Source organism: Heterodontus francisci, chromosome 9 (assembly GCF_036365525.1).
Source record: "Heterodontus francisci isolate sHetFra1 chromosome 9, sHetFra1.hap1, whole genome shotgun sequence".
Taxonomy (NCBI): Eukaryota; Metazoa; Chordata; class Chondrichthyes; order Heterodontiformes; family Heterodontidae; genus Heterodontus; species Heterodontus francisci.
Genome location: NC_090379.1, coordinates 83,524,391 through 83,545,863, shown reverse-complemented (window position 1 = coordinate 83,545,863; position 21,473 = coordinate 83,524,391). Strand labels below are relative to the sequence as shown.

Here is a 21,473-nt window from a genome sequence, read left to right as displayed (position 1 = left end):
TCTAAAGTAGCAAACATATTCCTGCTATTTAAGAAAGCAGGAAGAGAGAAAGCGGGGAACTATAGGCCAGTTAGCCTATCAGTAGTAGGTAAAATGTTAGAATCTATTATTCTTTTGGGCCTCCTTATCTCGAGAGACAATGGATACGCGCCTGGAGGTGGTCAGTGGTTTGTGAAGCAGCGCCTGGAGTGGCTATAAAGGCCAATTCTGGAGTGACAGGCTCTTCCACAGGTGCTGCAGAGAAATTTGTTTGTTGGGGCTGTTGCACAGTTGGCTCTCCCCTTGCGCCTCTGTCTTTTTTCCTGCCAACTACTAAGTCTCTTCGACTCGCCACAATTTAGCCCTGTCTTTATGGCTGCCCGCCAGCTCTGGCGAATGCTGGCAACTGACTCCCACGACTTGTGATCAATGTCACACGATTTCATGTCGCGTTTGCAGACGTCTTTATAACGGAGACATGGACGGCCGGTGGGTCTGATACCAGTGGCGAGCTCACTGTACAATGTGTCTTTGGGGATCCTGCCATCTTCCATGCGGCTCACATGGCCAAGCCATCTCAAGCGCCGCTGACTCAGTAGTGTGTATAAGCTGGGGATGTTGGCCGCTTCAAGGACTTCTGTGTTGGAGATATAGTCCTGCCACCTGATGCCAAGTATTCTCCGAAGGCAGCGAAGATGGAATGAATTGAGACGTCGCTCTTGGCTGGCATACGTTGTCCAGGCCTCGCTGCCGTAGAGCAAGGTACTGAGGACACAGGCCTGATACACTCGGACTTTTGTGTTCCGTGTCAGTGCGCCATTTTCCCACACTCTCTTGGCCAGTCTGGACATAGCAGTGGAAGCCTTACCCATGCGCTTGTTGATTTCTGCATCTAGAGACAGGTTACTGGTGATAGTTGAGCCTAGGTAGGTGAACTCTTGAACCACTTCCAGAGCGTGGTCGCCAATATTGATGGATGGAGCATTTCTGACATCCTGCCCCATGATGTTCGTTTTCTTGAGGCTGATGGTTAGGCCAAATTCATTGCAGGCAGACGCAAACCTGTCGATGAGACTCTGCAGGCATTCTTCAGTGTGAGATGTTAAAGCAGCATCGTCAGCAAAGAGGAGTTCTCTGATGAGGACTTTCCGTACTTTGGACTTCGCTCTTAGACGGGCAAGGTTGAACAACCTGCCCCCTGATCTTGTGTGGAGGAAAATTCCTTCTTCAGAGGATTTGAACGCATGTGAAAGCAGCAGGGAGAAGAAAATCCCAAAAAGTGTGGGTGCGAGAACACAGCCCTGTTTCACACCACTCAGGATAGGAAAGGGCTCTGATGAGGAGCCACCATGTTGAATTGTGCCTTTCATATTGTCATGGAATGAGGTGATGATACTTAGTAGCTTTGGTGGACATCCGATCTTTTCTAGTAGTCTGAAGAGACCACGTCTGCTGACGAGGTCAAAGGCTTTGGTGAGATCAATGAAAGCAATGTAGAGGGGCATCTGTTGTTCACGGCATTTCTCCTGTATCTGACGAAGGGAGAACAGCATGTCAATAGTCGATCTCTCTGCACGAAAGCCACACTGTGCCTCAGGGTAGACGCGCTCGGCCAGCTTCTGGAGCCTGTTCAGAGCGACTCGAGCAAAGACTTTCCCCACTATGCTGAGCAGGGAGATTCCACGGTAGTTGTTGCAGTCACCGCGGTCACCTTTGTTTTTATAGAGGGTGATGATGTTGGCATCGCGCATGTCCTGGGGTACTGCTCCCTCGTCCCAGCACAGGCATAGCAGTTCATGTAGTGCTGAGAGTATAGCAGGCTTGGCACTCTTGATTATTTCAGGGGTAATGCTGTCCTTCCCAGGGGCTTTTCCGCTGGCTAGGGAATCAATGGCATCACTGAGTTCCGATTTGGTTGGCTGTATGTCCAGCTCATCCATGACTGGTAGAGGCTGGGCTGCATTGAGGGCAGTCTCAGTGACAGCATTCTCCCTGGAGTACAGTTCTATTATTAGGGACGTGGTAATCACGTACTTAGAAAGTCATAATATGATTAAGCAAAGTCAATACAGATTTGTGAAAGGAAAATGTGTTTGACAAATCTGTTAAGAGTTTTTGAGGATGTAACTTGTAGGATGGATAAGGCAGAGCCAGCAAATGTAATGTATTTGGATTTTCAAAAAGTATTTGATAACGTGCCGCACAAGAGGTTATTGCACAAAATTAGGACTTATGGGATTTGAGGTATTGTATTAACATGGATTCAGGATTGGTTAATGAACAGAAGACAGAGCAGGAATAAATGAGATATTTTCGGGTTGGCAGGCTGTAACTAGCGGGGTACCGCAGGATTAGTACTTGAAGCTCAGCTATTTACAATCTACATTAATGACTGCGATGAGAGCACTGAACGTAACATATCAAAATTTGCTGATGATAGAATGTTAGGCAGAAAGTAAGTGGTAAAGTGGATGCAAAGAGGCTGCAGAGGGGTATAGACAGGTTGGATAAGTGGGCAAGAACATGACAGATGGAATGCAATGTGGCAAAGTTTGAAGATATCGACTGTGGTAGGAAAAATAATAAAAGCAGAATTTTTCTGAATGGTGGGAGACTGAGAAATGTTTGCATTCAGAGGGACCTGGATGTCTTTGCACATGGATCACAGAAAGTTAACATGCAGGTACAGCAAGCAATTAGGAAGGCAAATGGTATGTTTGCTTGTGTTACAAAGAAATTGAGTATAAGAGCAAAGAAGTCTTATTATAATTATGCAGGGCATTGGTGAGGCCACACCTGGGGTATTCTGTGCAGTTTTGGTCACCTTACTTAAGGAAGGTCATACTTGCCATAGATGGAGTGCAATGAAGATTCACTCGACTGGTTCCTGGGATGAGGGGATTGTCCTATGATGAAAGGTTGAGTGGACGAGGCCTATATTCCATGGAGTTAAGAAGAATGAGAGGCGATCTAATTGAAACAATTAAATTCTTAAGGGGCTTGACAAAGTAAATGCTGAGAAAATGTTTCCCCTGGCTGAGGAATCCAGAACATGGGGTAAAAGTCTCAAAATAAGTGGTTGGCCATTTAGGACTGAGATGAGGAGAAATCTCTTCACTTATATGGTCGTGAATCCTTGGAATTCTCTTCTCCAGAAGGCTCTGGATACGTAGTTGTTGAGTATATTCATGACATAGGTTGATAGATTTTTGGGTACTAAGGGATTTAAGGGAAATGGGGATAGTGCGGGAAGGTGGAGCTGAGGTAGATGATCAGCCATGATTGGACTGAACGGTGGAGCAGGCTCGAAGGTCCAAATGGCCTACTCCTGCACCTATTTCGTATGTTCTTATATACCCGCTGCAATGCAGATTTTTTTTTGGAGCATGATAATGAAACAGAACAAATTGCTCTTCAGTGCAATGTAAACTCTTTGCAGAACCTCTAATGGCCAATATTCTTCTATTCTGGATGTATAATTAAGTAGCCTTTCATCTGCACATACTTACTGTAATACTTTCCTGTCACGCTAATTTTCATCACTCTGAAACTTACCTATTCTTATGACTCTAACAATGGGTTCCAAGATAGTTGGCACTGTCTACTTAGCTCAGGACTCTCTCTCTCTAGTAAGATAGCTAGTGCTATTCTCCATATCATCACCCACCTTGGGATCAAAAAATTGGGCCACAAGCTTGACACCATCACCCGACCCTTGCAACCCTGTCACAACTTTCCAACTGACGTCAAGTTTCTTTCACTGGCTCCTCGCCCTGCCAGTAATCAGCCAATCCTCTTCCTCAATACCCACCTTGCATGTGGAGAGTCAGACACAAGTTCTTCATTGCTTTCAAAATTGGCAATTTTTTAAAACTAATTTTAGCTGTGGCTCAGTTGGTAGCATTCTTGCCTGGGTCAGAAGGTTGTGGGTTCAAGTCCCACTCCGAGACTTGAACACAAAAATCAATGCTGACACTCCAGTGCAGTACTGAAGGACTGCTACAATGTTGGAGGTGCTGCAAGCTTGCAGGTGCTGTCTTTTGGATGAGATGTTAAACCTGCCTGTCCTCTCAAGTGGATGTAAAAGATCCCACGGCGCTATTTCGAAAAAGAGCCAAGGGGAGTTATCCCCAGTGTATTGGCTTATATTTATCCCTCAATCAAAACCACAACAAACAGATCATCTGGTCATCATCACATCACTGTTTGTGGGAGCTTACTGTGTGCAAATTGGCTGCCGCATTTCCTACATCACAACAGTGACTATACATCAAAAGTATTGCATTGGCTGTAAAGCACTTTAGGGCATCCCGTGGTCATGGAAAGTGCCATATAAATGTAAGTCGTTTCTTTCTTATTTGTTGAAAAAAATCATTTCCAACTTTAGGGAAATATATATTTTTTTAATAAATAAGTCTCATCAGGTAACTTGCGTCAAACTCAATGACTTGCCTCAATCCACAACACTAGATCTCTAGGTCAGCTTGGGACTTGGTCATAAAGGGGATTAGTTGAAACGGTTTCCTCTGTATTCTCCCTATCTGAACCCATCCAGATCCTCAGCTTTACCATCAGTGCTCATGGAAGGATAAAGCGGGAATGAAGTGGAAATATTACTTTAAAGGATTTTCCCAGTAATGACTTGGGAAAACATGGAACATACTCAGCTTTGTTTTTTTAAAATGCAAGATTCTCCAAGTTGCTGGTTTGGTAACCCTTTGAAGAAATTCCAACCTCTACACTGCTGCAACTGGACCCAATCCTTTCCATGAGCATTAGTAGCACCCCTAGCCTAACGCCTCTCAATACTTTCACCTCAGAAGTCAAGTACCCATGACATCCTTCCCTAATACTGACCCTCCCTTAAAAGAACCTGTCAATTCAATAGTCAGCGACACCCATAAACCTTCTCTCAATACTCAAACTAACCAACTCATTCCTTAAAAGCAGCCAATCGCCAGTCCATTATCACATTAACACTGAACCCAGTATTCCAACATCTCAGGATTCTCCTCAGTGCTGCCACACATACTCCAACACTGTTCGACTGCTCTCACCAGGTCCTATTACCCTATTCTCTGTAGTCCAAGTACCTACCCGTGCTCTAACATCCTTCCTCGCTCTCCAGTACTCCCACACGCCATGATCTCTACTCTAAAGCCCAAGACCATCTTCCAGCACTCTCACCAGCCCCCCACTATGGCTATATACAGTTCCCACCTATGTAACTGTAGCATCTTTCCTACCATTTTCATCTACATTTTGGGCTTTTATAAAAAGGAAGGCACAAAATAAACCAGTCCGTTGTCATATTATCAAGTTTTAGCACCTTCAGTATCTTCTCCATTATTATATAATGACAGACAACAGCCTATTTTCTTTGTATTCTGGACAATTAGATAATTCTATTGTAATCTTTCTGATCATGATGAAGCTCACTGTGTAATAAAATCAGTTAAAAATGAAAAGGAAGTTAGGTATTTATAAAGTTACACTGGTTAAGTACTGCATATGGAATTTTAAAATCATCCTTTCTTTCTTAATGAAACAATTTTAAGGTAGATGATATGCCCTCAGAAGTAGAGATTACCTTTGTCTGCTGAGCAACCCATTAAAACATGCATCTTGCCTGCCTAAAGCAAAACCACTTCAGACAGTGCTAGTAAATCATAAGTCTTTCAAATTTTTGGTGCAATGCTGGACAGCCCCGTATCAACAAAAGAGTTAGACAAAACATTGCCTGGGGCAAAAGAACAAAGTTGACAATTTTAAACTGATATTTTGCCCAATGTATTACTCATCTTTCCTGTGCCTACAGCCAGAAATCTTAGAACTTCTATTTTGCCTCAACCCTTCACAAAGGATCGATGGCAACCGTGCCAAAACACCTGCCAGCAAAGCTTACTTTGGATTGCATTATGAACTAGAAATCTTAATTACCTTCTAGAATAAACCAATGAACACTGTGCAGCAATTTTTTTTTTAATCTGATGGGAAGAACAAAGTAAATAACACTAATCTTCATCTAGGTAGGTTACTTAATACATGTAATTTGCTAAGTTTTCAAAGAATCTTTTTATTTTATTATAATGTGAACTATCAGAAAGAAGTCATGGATGAATTAATAGCTTGACACAGTCTGAAAGCTATAGTACTTTTTTCCTTGGCATACATAGGCAGATTTTGTCCATACTAAGATCCATAGACTTATGCCAGCTATAGGAGATTTCTTCAACTCTACTCCATCTTGAAGTATATGGTCATTTAGGTTTTTTTTAAACTACATTTAGTATAATGCAGCTTATTTTTCTTTGCCAAACTTTTCTTTTCCTGGGTGCACCAACACTTGCTGGGGTATAATTCTACAGGCACTCACCCAGAATTCCATGCCAGCTCTTGGATACCCTGTATACCCTGCTGACAGAGTGGATTCCCAGGATTCCACAACTTTCATTTGACTCCTGGACCTCTCTGAAGTTGTGATCCCTGTTTTCTATGAAGTATTTTACAGACCATTTCCTGTTGATAACGTCAGGAGCACCCCAGCAAGGAGGGAAATGCGATCTCTTGTTCCTGTCAGCAAGTAGGAAGATTCAGTTTGATAATTCTATTGTTTTTCAATATTAAATGGGAATACTTTGATGATGTGCTTCTCGAAGGTTAAGTTTCCCTTTAATCTATAGCTAATATGCAAGAAATGTTACATAAAAGGTATTATTTGATCTATAGAATTTGATGTAATTTTTGAACCAAACATGGTCAATAGGCTTTTAAGCCTACTGAAGCTTCTAAAAATGAATTTCCACAAGTGCCTTCTGGAATACATTTACACAAAAACGTACACATATCAACAAGCACCTGACATTTCTAGTAATCAGCCTCAGTAAACCATTTGTGGATAAAAATGCTATCTTTTTGCAATCACAGATCAAGGTCACAAAGTCCAAAAAGTGCGAAAATAAACTGTATAGACCAATACTGTCAAGCCATTCCAAAGATTATACGCTCATGTTGAGCTTCTGAAATCCTACATCTCAATACAACTTTACTCTCATGTACATTCCCACTATTCCTTTACTATATCCATTTAAAGTTAAGTAATTTCCTCCCACAGAACCCTTGTAATAGATTTTTTAAAAAGGAAGAAATGCTGCGAAGTATTTAAAAACCTTTACTTTAATGGCATTAAAAACTCTTAATAAATTTTAATGACTGAGCAAAATGATCAACATCTACTTCGTCATTATTTAATTTGGAAATATTAATTTTTAATCCACCAAATTAATGGGTTCGTCCTCAAGTTCCACAACAATACTTTAGCTTCTTACTGTTAATACCGAGCAGATCCAACAGACACCTGTTTGGGAAATCTTTGACAGAGATGGCCTTAATCAAATCAATTTACATGTTTCTTTGTATTACTTACTTGAAAACCATCATCAGGAACTGTTGCTTCACTGTAAGGTTCTTGGCAACCTGCTGACAAATAAAACATTGATGTTAACAGACTCCAACTTACTTCACCAACAGTCATTCTTTAAAGGTTGAAATTTACCATGATAAAAGTATCTCAATTATATCCATTCAACTATGCCTAAAAGAATTATTGGCAGTTGGGATAAAATGCTAATAAAGCAGAAAATTATTATGGATAAAGTTCACAATGACCACTATGTAAAAGGCTGCAGGTACTTAGATTACTGGCACTTCCTTTACTGACATTTTAGTGACACATTAAATGAAACTATCAGCAAAAACTGCTCTCAAAACCCTTACCATGAATGGCAATCGCTGAGAGAAAGCAGCGCTAACAAATCTGCAATTGAAATGTTATGGTCCAAGTCAGAACAAAGCTTTCTCGCAATCCAAGTAAAAATTGAGATATTTATGCAATCAAAATCACAGAATTTAATGTAAAAGGTTACAGAAGTAACATCGGAGAAGTTAGATGAAGTCCTATTTCTTAAGTCAAGTTTCACATCAGACCAGATAATGGAAGTGAAATCACATGGGATGCACTGTCATTCAAAAAGTTCAAAATTGTGCACCACAGATCTTACCTATTGTATAATACATGCTTGAAAATATTGTTTAGCATTGGGAATTATAATGTTATTTAGAGGAGGAGGCTGAAACCTGGTGGCAAAGATTATGACTAAAAAGTGAGCAATTACATTAGCCCACACTTACCGGGGAACTTCCAAGTTTCCTTCAATATACAGAATACCAAAATTGAAGGAGGCCCTAATCCCTATTTAAGCTACAACTTTCAACAGTTCACTTGCAGAAATCTCTCAACTTTGCATAGCCATGCTGCGAAGAAATTTAACACTGAACTGGGGTGGTGTGTGGCGGGGGAAGAGAATACAATCATACAGGTGATGTTTCATCAATTTGGTTCGCCTGTTCATTTTTGTTTTGCTCTTGGGATATGTGTGACATAAGGCAGTATTTATTGCCCATCCCTTGTTGCCCCAAGGACATAAACAGGAAACCACATAGTCCGAGACTGGTGTCACCCGTAGGGGTGACTGGACCCTCCCTGATGAATGCTCCAGTTGGATTTTTACAACAATCCGACAGCTTTTATCTGATGCCGGCTCACAAATGATAGATTCTTTTGAATTCAATTTCATTACTTGCCATGATGGGATATGAAGATATGACCTTGGTTTTCTCATGATTGTTGTTCTTTGTGGGCTACATTCAAAGTACTGCACTTCACATTTTGGATGCAAGTGAAGATATAATGATCATATGAACACTGTCCATCATATTGAGTGCACCTTGACATGACGCAATACCTTTAAAAAGATTGCAAAAAATTCTGCTGTACTCTTGAGAGATTTTCTCAGTTATAATGTGGCATTTAATTACTTCTAAAAAAAAATTAAATCAAAATAGCCTTCTTGCTTAGAAATGTGGATTCAGGGCTCCCAAATTGCTCAATTGGTAAGTACTCCATCTAGGTCAGAAGTTTTATCTTGGGGTTCTTCTGGCTTGGCTGACTTCAGGTAGGATGCTGTTATAAATGCTGAATTCTAAGGCTATAAGAAAATAAAGGCAACCTGTTTTTTCATTCCTGCTTGCGATCCAGTGACAATTACTGGAAGAGTCATGTGCACAAGGTAGAATTGGGCTAAACAGTCCAGTCAAGTATACAGCAACCAGCAGCAAACTATATTTATGCATGGAGAATGATCATTTTAAAAAATGTACAAAAAGGTGCAACAGGAGAAACATGGTTTCCTAGTAGTTTGGATCTACAGGCCTCATCGCACATTAATAGGAAAGACAAAACTTTTGACAAACAGCTTTGGTATGATGTTGCATGGCTCCAGGTTGCCAGAGGCATTCTTAACCAAATTTCAATTTTAAAAAAAGCAGGCACTAGCTAAAGGGCAAGAACACATAAGATAATGTGAACAATTAGACCCATTCCATACAGACCAACATCTATGATTTTTAAAAATCTAAATATTTTGTTTTCCATTTTAACATCTAAAATTATGCCCATGATTTCAGGTACTGAATAAATTGTATCCACAATGTAAGTAATATTTGCCAATTCATTTCAAATAAATTGCAGGGAAATTTAGTATTTCCAAATCACTCTCTGAAATAGGTGACCTTTGTCACATTAAAGTTATAAGATGGCATCCAAATTATGTTATATCTACGAGTTCCATCAATGCATAAGAAATCATAGCTGCTAAGAGCACAACAAAAACAAAAGTCCCTACTTCAGCAGTGAGAAGGAACCAAAGATACAAAAGCAAGTTATTGGGGCACAAGTAGTAATTTTTTCCCATTTATTATTAATATTCAATTAATTTCATGTTCTACAGCATGACTGTTATAACAACTTTATGCTGTCATGGTAATAACAGTTATGGTGGAATAAATTATAAGTTCTTCTGTGAGCTGCTGACCAGATAGTTATTTTCTGCACCAATTATTACATGCAACAGTACTTTCCAACCCAGCTCTTTGAACATTCATTACATGGCAGCACTTTTACTGGGAAATAATCCACATCTGAGCTAAATAAGCAGAAACACACAAAATGTCAACACCCACATGACAAAACAAAAAAAAAAAGATACAAGCTGGATTCCTCTACAACATAGCTGCATGTGACTGAGAGCACTTGGCAGAAGGTTCAGCTTTTATTGAAAGTTATCTTCTTAAGCAGGTTGCGTTCCCCTTTGAAAGTGCACATACCATTACAAAAAACTGGTCAGTTACTGAAATGGCTGCTAAATACCAAACATGAACAGAGTTGTGATGAAAAACATCAACTCAGTGCAGGGGTGGGGGTGGTTGGGGGAGTTTAATTTTTGTTGGGAAAAAAAAGGAGCTACATGTATTTGTTGGACAATACCAAACTGACACGAAGTGACCAAGTATGATCTAAATTAAACCATCTTAAACATAACAAAAAGTGTTACGAACATTACATGCAAACATAATACATGCTGACGGTTAACCCCTGTTAGTACATTAAAAACAGAACACAAATCATCAGTAGAAACCATCTTCATTCTTTCTTGTCTGGAGTTCCTCTTTAGAAAAGGCACTAGTGACTTTCCTGTTTGGCTCAATAGCAATTTAAGCTGGGCTTGTTAAACCCCAATCATAATCATTCCTTCCACTACCAAATCAGTGATGCCTTTAGCATCCTTTCTCTGCCTACCCCATTCTAGTCAATAAGCTACCTCCCTTTCTCCCTCCCAAACAGGGTATTGCAACCCTCCACAAGCTTTCTTTCTCCACTTTCTTCAAGAGAACCGGTCTCCATGTTTCTTCCCACTAGACAAGGAATTCTGTTTCTTAATCCCCAAGTAGGGATAAGTAGTTTCCTCCACAATAAACTTGACCCCAAAAAGGGCCTCTCTCTTTTTTCCCTCTCCCCATTCAAAGAGTCAGTCTTTTTTCTTTTCCTCACCTATTCCCAAGTTCTCTCAGCACAGTTGCTTAACTGTTAAGGTTTCAAATCTTAGTGCAATAACCTTTAAAATTCAATACAAAAATAGTCCTCAAATGGATTTTATCAAAATAAAGCCAGACAATATTTAAAATGCTGATCCATTTAATTAAACAGGACTCGTTTCAGTGTTGAGAAAGCAGGTGATGCTCATTAGGGTTTTGCCCAGTGGGGAGTTATCTCTGGACAGAGTTATCTCGGGAACTGATATTTGGACTGAACTATGAATTGACAATAAAACAGTTGTGGATCAGAGACTGTCATCGGTGATTTTGGTGAATGGATATCTGCCTGTTTAACAAAGCCCACCCACATAAATAGTTTGAGAGAATACAATTTCACCCAGTATTATTCTAATCAAACAGCAGCAAATGAGTTCTGTATTTTCTGATAGAGAAAATGTTCCAAAAATGAGTGAGAATACAGTAATAGATCAGTTGCGTCCATATCTTCTCCCACACTGCAGTTTCTGGGGTGTTTCTATCCCTGCTTTTCTATTCTTCTTTGTCCATCTACTATTTTTCTCTTCCCCATCCCACAGTCTTTATAATATTATTGCTTTACTTAGCTGCCTTTTTTCATTGCCTCTTTCCAAATTCTCTGTCCCTACTCCTCAGCTGTTCCCAATTTTTCATTCTATTTTTAATCCCTTCTGCTTGTAACTTTCTGCCACTCTCCAACAAAAAATTTCCCTTTAGAGCCTTTAAAGTAGAGCATTCCAAGGCACTTCATAGCAGTATAATCAGTTATTCGTTCCTCCATTTCTCTTCTCTGTGCTCTTATGTTTCATTTCTTTTAAAACTTTACTGAAACCAATTTAGTGGGAATGCTTCAGCTTTTAATATTTATGCAGACATTTGTTTATTAATTTTTTTGCTGTGTATACTAGGGAGGGTGAGAGAGTGTCGTTTTGGGTGTTGGGGGAAAAAAAAAAAGAGGAGAAAAAGGACAGAAGTAGAAATAGGCATCAGGGAATTCCACAGCAATTGGAACAGAAGAGCTCTGTATTTTTACATCATTAATCATAATTTTCAGCTGATTGGTGTAGTCATAGAGAAACTACAAAACAGGCCTCTTGCAAAACTGCTACTTTGCTGGCATGCACAGGCAGACTGCTCAGCCTGCCAGCAGCCAGAAAACTTGGCTTCTATTGCCTGCAAAACCTTACTGCTTCTTGTCTTCAGGTTTGGTACTGCTTTGAAGAAGTGCTCGTGAAAACAATCTTGTTTTGCTTTTTGCCATTAACTCAGGTCTACCAGGCTTGCATACATCTTTTTTTCCACCAGACAGTGGTTAATTTAGCAGAGCTTTATTCAACTTTTCTTCCGCCTCATTTGTTAAGTACACAGAATTATACTATCTATCACAATACAACATCCTTCACTGATTCAAATTGATGGCAGCCACTTTTAAATGAGAAGCCTCGATCAACAAGGCCATCAGTAAACAGTCTTCTTGCCTGCTTTTTTCAAACACCTACTCTTCATTTTTCAATCTACGTTTGCATATTATTCGGCCAATTGCAGAGTCCTGATTGTTGCAACAGATCTGAAACAAAAGTCTCTACTTTTGCTCTTCTCTTTTACCCATGGCCATGTACAGTAACTGCTATTATTATCCTTCAGGCAGAAAGCTTGACATGCAGAAAGTTATAACATCCCCAGTGTTCAATTATCATTGCTGCTCTGTGGATTAACATGCAGAAGGCGTGTATCAACCCAACTCACTGTTGATTTTTAATTTGGGGAAGGGAGAGGTTTATAAAACAAGAGAAACCTTCATTTTTGTTCCCTCTCCCCTCCCTATCCTGAATGCCCTTAACCAGTGGTTGAAAGGTACATATTGCATTTGAAGCAGACTTTGACTTTTCCAGAAGTTCTTTTTCTTCTCCAAAGATATTTTACAGATGAATCATAGTAATAAATTGCTGAAAATGCCACTATTTATAAAATAGAAGAGCCTGTACCTTCCGAGATAGCTTCAGTAGCTCTGCGAATACCACGGTCAAATGCTCTAGCGTCAGCAGGACTCTGAAAGGTAAGTCCAAACTTTTTTTCATCTATCTTCCAGTGGTGAAATATTGGCGTAACTTTGTTGTAAACTAGATCCTTCTTCAGGGCACATTCCAAAACCACCTGCATATCAAAATAGTTTAAAGGATTTATTTTAAAATTAACTTTCAACACATGCGTTAAACATGCTTATAACCAATAAACTAAGTGTAACCTACACTTGTGCTTAAGATATTCTAATCATTATATTTCCAAGTCGATATTAAATGGCTGCAAGAAAAAAAGTTCCAGATTACAATTTCAAGTGAAAAACATTAAATCAACTTTAAAGGTTTCATAATCTAAAATATCAATTAATAACCTGGAGGTTGTATAATGTAAAAAAAAAACTTGTGATTAGTCTCATTGAGCATTCAACAGTTTTTAAACTAATACCATGCAACTGCAGTATCCACTGCTGCTGGTGACTGTAACTAGGATTGACGATATATGTCCAATAAATGTTTACGGTAAATAAGGTAAGTATTGGGGAATGAGCCCGGCCAGGTGGTCGAAGTTTCAGTGGGGGTGCATTTCGGGAACAGTGACCATAATTCCATAAGTTTTAAGGTACTTGTGGATAAGGATAAGAGTAGTCCTCGGGTGAAGGTGCTAAATTGGGGGAAGGCTAATTGTAACAATATTAGGCAGGAACTGAAGAATTTAGATTGGGGGCGGCTGTTTGAGGGTAAATCAACATCTGACATGTGGGAGTCTTTCAAACGTCAGCTGATTAGAATCCAGGACCAGCATGATCCTGTGAGGACGACAGACAAGTTTGGCAAGTTTCGGGAAGCTTGGATAACACGGGATATTGTGAGAAGAAAAAGGAAGCATTTGTAAGGGCTGGAAGGCTAGGAACAGATGAAGCACTTGAGGAATATAAAGACAGTAGGAAGGAACTTAAGCAAGGAGTAAGGAGGGCTAAAAGGGGTCATGAAAAGTCATTGGCAAACAGGATTAAGGAAAACACCAAGGCTTTTTATAGATATATAAAGAGCAAGAGGGTAACCAGGGAAAGGGTTGGCCCACTCAAGGACAGAGATGGGAATCTATACGTGGAGCCAGAGGAAATGAGTGAGGTGCTAAATGAGTACTTTGCATCCGTATTCACCAAGGAGAAGAACTTGGTGGATGATGAGCTGAGGGAAGGGAGTGCAGATAGTCTCAGTCATCTCATTATCAAAAAGGAGGTGTTGGGTGTCTTGCAAAGCATTAAGGTAGAAATGTCCCCAGGGCCTGATGGGATCTACCCTAGAATACTGAGGGAGGCAAGGGAAGAAATTGCTGGGGCCTTGACAGAAATCTTTGCATCCTCATTGGCTCCAGGTGAAGTCCCAGAAGACTGGAGAATAGCCAATGTTGTTCCTTTGTTTAAGAAGGGTGGTAAGGAGAATCCAGGAAATTATAGGCCGGTGAGCCTTAAGTCAGTGGTAGGGAAACTATTAGAGAGGATTATTCGGGACAGGATTTACTCCCATTTGGAAACAAACGAACTTATTAGTGAGAGGCAGCATGGTTTTGTGAAGGGGAGGTCGTGTCTCACTAATTTGATTGAGTTTTTTGAGGAAGTGACAAAGATGATTGATGAAGGAAGGGCAGTGGATGTTATCTATATGGACTTTAGTAAAGCCTTTGACAAGGTCCCGCATGGCAGACTGGTGCAAAGGGTGAAGTCACACGGGATCAGAGGTGAGCAGGCAAGATGGATACAGAACTGGCTCGGTCAGAGAAGACAGAGGGTAAAAGTGGATGGGTGTTTTTCTGAATGGAGGGATGTGACTAGTGGTGTTCCACAGGGATCAGTGCTGGGACCTTTGCTGTTTGTAGTATATATAAATTATTTGGAGGAAAATGTAGCTGGTCTGATTAGTAAGTTTGAGAACGACACAAAGGTTGGTGGAGTTGCGGATAATGATGAGGATTGTCAGAGGATACAGCAGGATATAGATCGGTTGGAGACTTGGGCGGAAAAATGGCAGATGGAGTTTAATCCGGACAAATGTGAGGTAATGCATTTTGGAAGGTCTAATGCAGGTGGGAGGTATACAGTAAATGGCAGAACCCTTAGGAGTATTGACAGGCAGAGAGATCTGGGCGTACAGGTCCACAGGTCACTGAAAGTGGCAACGCAGGTGGATAAGGTAGTCAAGAAGGCATACGGCATGCTTGCCTTCATCGGTCGGGGCATAGAGTATAAAAATTGGCAAGTCATGTTGCAGCTGTACAGAATCTTGGTTAGGTCACACTTAGAATATTGCGTGCAATTCTGGTCGCCACACTACCAGAAGGACGTGGAGGCTTTGGAGAGGGTACAGAGGAGGTTTACCAGGATGTTGCCTGGTCTGGAGGGCATTAGCTATGAGGAGAGGTTGGATAGACTCGGATTGTTTTCACTGGAACGACAGAGGTGGAGGGGCGACATGACCGAGGTTTACAAAGTTATAAGCGGCATGGACAGAGTGGATAGTCAGAAGCTTTTTCCCAGGGTGGAAGAGTCAGTTACTAGGGGACATAGGTTTAAGGTGCGAGGGACAAAGTTTAGAGGGGATGTGCGAGGCAAGTTCTTTACACAGAGGGTGGTGAGTGCCTGGAACTTGTTGCCGGGGGAGGTGGTGGAAGCAGGTACCATAGAGACGTTTAAGAGGCATCTTGACAAATACATGAATAGGATGGGGATAGAGGGATACGGACCCCGGAAGTGCAGAAGGTTTTAGTTTAGGCAGGCATCAAGATCGGCGCAGGCTTGGAGGGCCGAATGGCCTGTTCCTGTGCTGTACTGTTCTTTGTAAGGCAATAGAAAAAATAGTAGGCATAATGCGTACACACCCAAATTGGAAGAATGTGACTAGTGATGTCCACAAGGATCTGTGCTGTGGCCTGAACTATTCACTATATCTATTAAATGACTTACATAACACAATAGAGGTGGCATACATCCATGTTAGCCGATGCCACAAAGATTGGTGGTAAAGCAAGTAGTGTAGATGGGAAGATATAATTATGAAGAGACATTGATAGATTAAGTGAGTCGTTGAAACTGTGGCAGATGGATTTTAATCACAGGTAAATGTGAGGCAAGCATGCCGTATGCCTTCTTGACTACCTTATCCGTTTTGGACAAAAAAAGGATAAGCCCAAGTATTATTCAAGATGGTGAAAAGCTAGAAACAGCGAAGGTCCAAAGAGATTTAGGGATCGATATGCACAGATCACTAAAATGTAACAGCCAGATACTAAAAAAAATCAAAAAGGCCAATGGAAAGTTAACCTTCATAACTGGAAGGACAGAACATAAAAGGCAGGGATGTTCTGCTACAACGATACAAAGCTTGGGTTAGTTCATACCTGGAATACTAGATACACTTCCGGACACCATACCTAAAGAAAGGTTACATTGAAGAAGCGTAGTGCAGATTCCCCAGAATGTTACCGGGTCTCCATGGGTCAGATTATGAGAAGAGAATACATAAACTAGGTTTGCATTCCCTAGAGCATAGAAGATTAAGCAGTGATTTGATTGAGGATTTCAGGATTCTGAAAGAAATTTATTGGGTAGGTAGAAATAAACTTTTTCTGGTCAGGTTGGGGGTGAGTCTAGGACAAGGGGGTATATCCTTAAAATCAGAGCCAGGCCACTGATGAGAGAAGTTAGGAACATTTCTTCACACAAAGGTTGGTAGTAATGTGGAGTAATGTGGTATTATCACTGGACTAGTAACCCAGAGACCCAGGGTATTTCTCTGGGGACATGGTTTCGAATCCCACCACAGCAGAAGGTGGAATTTGAATTTAATTAATAAATCTGGAATTAAAAGCTAGTCTAATGATGGCCATGAAACCATTGTCAATTGTTGCAAAAACCCATCTGGTTCACTAATGTCCTTTAGGGAAGGAGATCTGCTGTCCTTACCTTGTTTGGCCTACATGTGACTCCAGACCCACAGCAATGTGGTTAACTCTTACATGCCCTCTGAAATGGCCTAGCAAGCCACTCAGTTGTACCTAACCGCTATGAAGTCAATAAAAAGGAATGAAACCGGACGGACCACCCGGCATCGACCTTGGCACCAGAAATGACAACGGCAAACCCAGCCCTGTCGACCCTGCAAAGTCCTCCTTACTAACATCTGGGGGCTTGTGCCAAAGTTGGGAGAGCTGTCCCACAGACTAGTCAAGCAACAGCCTGACAGTCATACTCACGGAATCATACCTCACAGACAATGTCCCAGACACTGTCATCACCATCCCCGGGTATGTCCTGTCCCACCGGCAGGACAGACCCACCAGAGGTTGTGGACAGTGGGATACAGTAGGGAGGGAGTTGCCCTGGGAGTCCTCAACATCGACTCCAGACCCCATGAAGTCTCATGGCATCAGGTCAAACATGGGCAAGGTAACCTCCTACTGATTACCACCTACCACCCTCCCTCAGCTGATGACTCAGTACTCCTCCATGTTAAACACCACTTGGAGGAAGCACTAAGGGTGGCAAGAGCACAAAATGTACTCTGGGTGGGGGACTTTAATGTCCATCACCAAGAGTGGCTCGGTGGCACCACGACTGACTGGGCTGGCCGAGGCCTAACGGACATTGCTGCTAGACTAGGTCTGTGGCAGGTGGTGAGAGAACCAACACGAGGGAAAAGCATACTTGACCTCGTTCTCACCAATCTGCCTGCCACAGATGCTTCTGTCCATGACTGTATTGGTAGGAGTGACCACCGCACAGTCCTTGTGGAGACGAAGTCCCGCCTTCACATTGAGGATACCGTCCATCGTGTTGTGTGGCACTACCACTGTGCTAAATGGGATAGATTTCGAACAGATCTAGCAATGCAAAACTGGGCATCCGTGAGGCACTGTGGGCCATCAGCAGCAGCAGAATTGTACTCAACCACAATCTGTAACCTCATGGCCCGGCATATCCCCCACTCTACCATTACCATCAAGCCAGGAGACCAACCCTGGTTCAATAAATAGTGCAGGAGGGCATGCCAGGAGCAGCACCAGGCATACCTCAAAATGAGGTGTAAACCTGGTGAAGCTACAACACAGGACTATCTGCGTGCCAAACTGCGTAAGCAGCATGCGATAGACAGAGCTAAGCGATCCCATAACCAACGGATCAGACCTAAGCTCTGCAGTCCTGCCACATCCAGCCGTGAATGGTGGTGGACAATTGAACAACTAACTGGAGGTGGCGGCTCCACAAATATCCCCATCCTCAATGATGGGGGTGCCCAGCACATCAGTGCGAAAGATAAGGCTGAAGCATTTGCAACAATCTTCAGCCAGAAATGCCGAGTTGATGATCCATCTCGGCCTCCTCCTGAAGTCCCCAGCATCACAGATGCCAGACTTCAGCCAATTCGATTCACTCCGCGTGATATCAAGAAACGACTGAAGGCACTGGATACTGCAAAAGCTATGGGCCCTGACAATATTCCGGCTACAGTACTGAAGACCTGTGCTTCAGAACTTGTCGCGCCCCTAGCCAAGCTGTTCCAGTACAGCTACAACGCTGGCATCAACCCTGCAATGTGGAAAATTGCCCAGGTATGTCCTATACACAAAAAGCAGGACAAATCCAACCCAGCCAATTACTACTCTCAATCATCAGTAAAGTGATGGAAGGTGTCATCAACAGTGCGATCAAGCAGCACTTGCTTAGCAATAACCTGCTCAGTGATGCTCAGTTTGGGTTCCACCAGGGCCACTCAGCTCCTGATCTCATTACAGCGTTGGTTCAAAACATGGACAAAAGAGTTGAACTCAAGAGGTGAGGTGAGCGTGACTGTCCTTGACATCAAGGCAGCATTTGACAGAGTATGGCATCAAGGAGCCCTAGCAAAACTGAGGTCAATGGGAATCAGGGGGAAAACCCTCCTCTGGCTGGAGTCATACCTAGCGCAAAGGAAGATGGCTGTGGTTGTTGGAGGTCAGTCATCTCCGTTCCAGGGCATCACTGCAGGAGTTCCTCAGGGTAGTGTCCTTGGCTCAACCATCTTCAGCTGCTTCATCAATGACCTTCCTTCAATCATAAGACCAGAAATGGGGATGTTCGCTGATGATTGCACAATGTTCAGCTCCATTCGTGACTCCTCAGATACTGAAGCAGTCCGTGTAGAAATGCAGCAAGACCTGGACAATATTCAGGCTTGGGCTGATGTGGCAAGTAACATTCGCGCCACACAAGTGCCAGGCAATGACCATCTCCAACGTGGGAACAGAATTTTCGAGAACAGAATAATATGGGGACATTTAAGATGAAATAATTAATCAATCAATCATGTATTACTAACAAACTAACCTCGGAGCTGCACAGACAGTGGTCCCTGGAAGATATAAAGAGAGTCTGGGGAAAAACAACCCATTTAAAGGATAAAGAACGCACCCAATGGTCCCTGGCCGTAATGGGCCAGATTCGGCAGCGCAATGAGATTATGCGACAAGCCCAATGTGATCGCGACCTAACGAGTGCAAAGGATCAATTGAAGGCGGTCTGCGGACAACTGAAAAAGGAAAAACTTAAATTGGAACAGTTAGAAATTGAAACACAATCTGAAAAGGAAAGGCTACAGATTGAAATTAAAGAGCTTAAAAAACAATTACAAGACCAGCAGACGACCCAACCGAAGGAACTGGGACAGCTGTGCAAACCCCGACAACCTCCAACTAACTTGTATTCGAGTTTGAAGTCGTTACAAAAGGAACAACGGAAGATGCAACTGCGTGAAGCAGGTCTAGCAGAGTCTTCCAGTGAAGAAAGTGACAATGATGATGGGTTACCGTTTCCGCGACTAGCTCCCCTTAAACAGAAACGCGTTAAGGTCAAGACGGAAAAGACGACTGTGAACGGTAGCGAGGTCACCACGGCCAAGCACAACGCGTACTGGACACACGTCCTGGCTTCCCCTGAGAAAATCGACAAGTGGTCCACAAGATTGCCCGACCCGAAGAAAGGGGGTCTGAAAACGTGAGAGCAGCTGGAACGATTGAAGGGAATTTACGATCTCCACCCATGGGACGGGGTACAGATTCTGACCGTAATGGTGCCCGGGCGAGCGAGCCGAAAGCTAAGGAGAGAGGTCCAAATTGCTTTGGGTGCAGATGGACAGCTACTTGACGCCAGATGGATTGCGATTAACACGTGGTGGCGAGTGTTTTGTCCTGCAAAAACGGACTGGGGCAAAGTTGCAGCCTGTCAGCAGAAGAACTCTGAGGAAGTGCGGGAGTATGAAGAGAGGTTTAGGTCCACCTGGGTGGAATACTCAGGGATAGTAGACCCTACTCCAGAGGATCTGGACGACACCAGTTTTGGACCCTTAAAATCCGCTTTTGTCGATGGACTAAAGTCAGAACTGTCTAAAATACTGAAGGCCACTCTACCGGAGTGGGACGCGGTAAGAGTGAAATACTGCGCTCAGCTGGACAGGGACATGGGAGTCAAGCTTCGAGCCGTGCAGACGGATCCAGTACCGAAAGAGCCTGACAAAGAGCAAGATAGGCGACCCGGCCCCTGTTATTACTGCGGGAAGGAAGGCCATTGGGCTAAGGCGTGTAGAGTGAGAGGACGAGGCAGAGGATTCCAAGGACGCAATCCGGCACCCAAACCAGCTCCCTCCCCTGATGCCAACGACATCTTTGAGAAGTTCAAACGGTTGACGCCCCAGCAACAGAAGGAGATGTCCTCCTTACTCGATGCGACAAAAAACTAGAGGAGCCCGCCCTCGCCCTTTCGGCGCCTCTCCTAGCGCTAGTAGAAAATAGAAAAGATGGATTTAATGTAACTGCGAGGGTGGACGATGAAGACATTGACTTCTTATTGGATACTGGAGCCGAATTAACATGTCTACCTCAACAATACAGAAACTCCCTACCGATGGACGGTAAGACTAAAAGAGCTTAGGCAGCTGGGGGCAATGGGTTGGTAATTAAGAGGACCCAGTCCGTACGAATCGGCCTTGGTCCGCACGAATCGATAACACCGGTCTGGGTAGGTCCGGTGGACCAAGCACTCCTCGGTATGGACGTTCTCACTCAGCTGAACTCCTCGTTGCATTTTGAAGGCGGCCAGGTAACTTGGTCTATCAGTAGTTTGAAGAAAGAGCAACTGAGGGAGCACCCAATATGGGCCCAGGATAAGAATGATTGTGGGCTACTTCAGATGGAATCGGCAACGTTTACGGGATCTGCTCCGCCCTGTACTAAGCAATACCCCATCAGTCAAACATCTATTGCAGGAATCCTACCCGTAATTAGACAGCTAGAAGAGCGAGGTGTGCTGATTAAAACACACAGTACCTCCAACAGCCCTGTGTGGCCAGTACGGAAACCAAACGGGACCTGGCAGCTTACTGTCGACTATAGAAAGGCTAACCAGTGTATTGATCAAAAGGCCCCTCTGGTAGCTGACCCCTCTACGGTATTTAATGCCCTGAAGCCGGAACATG

General features: G+C 42.7%; 1 protein-coding gene across 2 annotated transcripts in view; it reads right to left on the bottom strand.

Annotated features, from left to right (window-relative positions):
• spred1 (sprouty related EVH1 domain containing 1) overlaps window positions 1–21,473 on the bottom strand; it is a 120,631-nt gene that overhangs the window by 25,004 nt on the left and 74,154 nt on the right. The window contains exons 3-4 of one of the 2 annotated variants that reach the window (XM_068039405.1): window positions 12,933–13,101; window positions 7,406–7,458 (exon numbers count right to left, since the gene is read on the bottom strand). In XM_068039405.1, the coding sequence (XP_067895506.1) occupies window positions 7,406–7,458; window positions 12,933–13,101 (222 nt within the window). The remainder of the gene's footprint in view (window positions 1–7,405; window positions 7,459–12,932; window positions 13,102–21,473) is intronic. The other variant, XM_068039406.1, reaches the window with a different exon arrangement.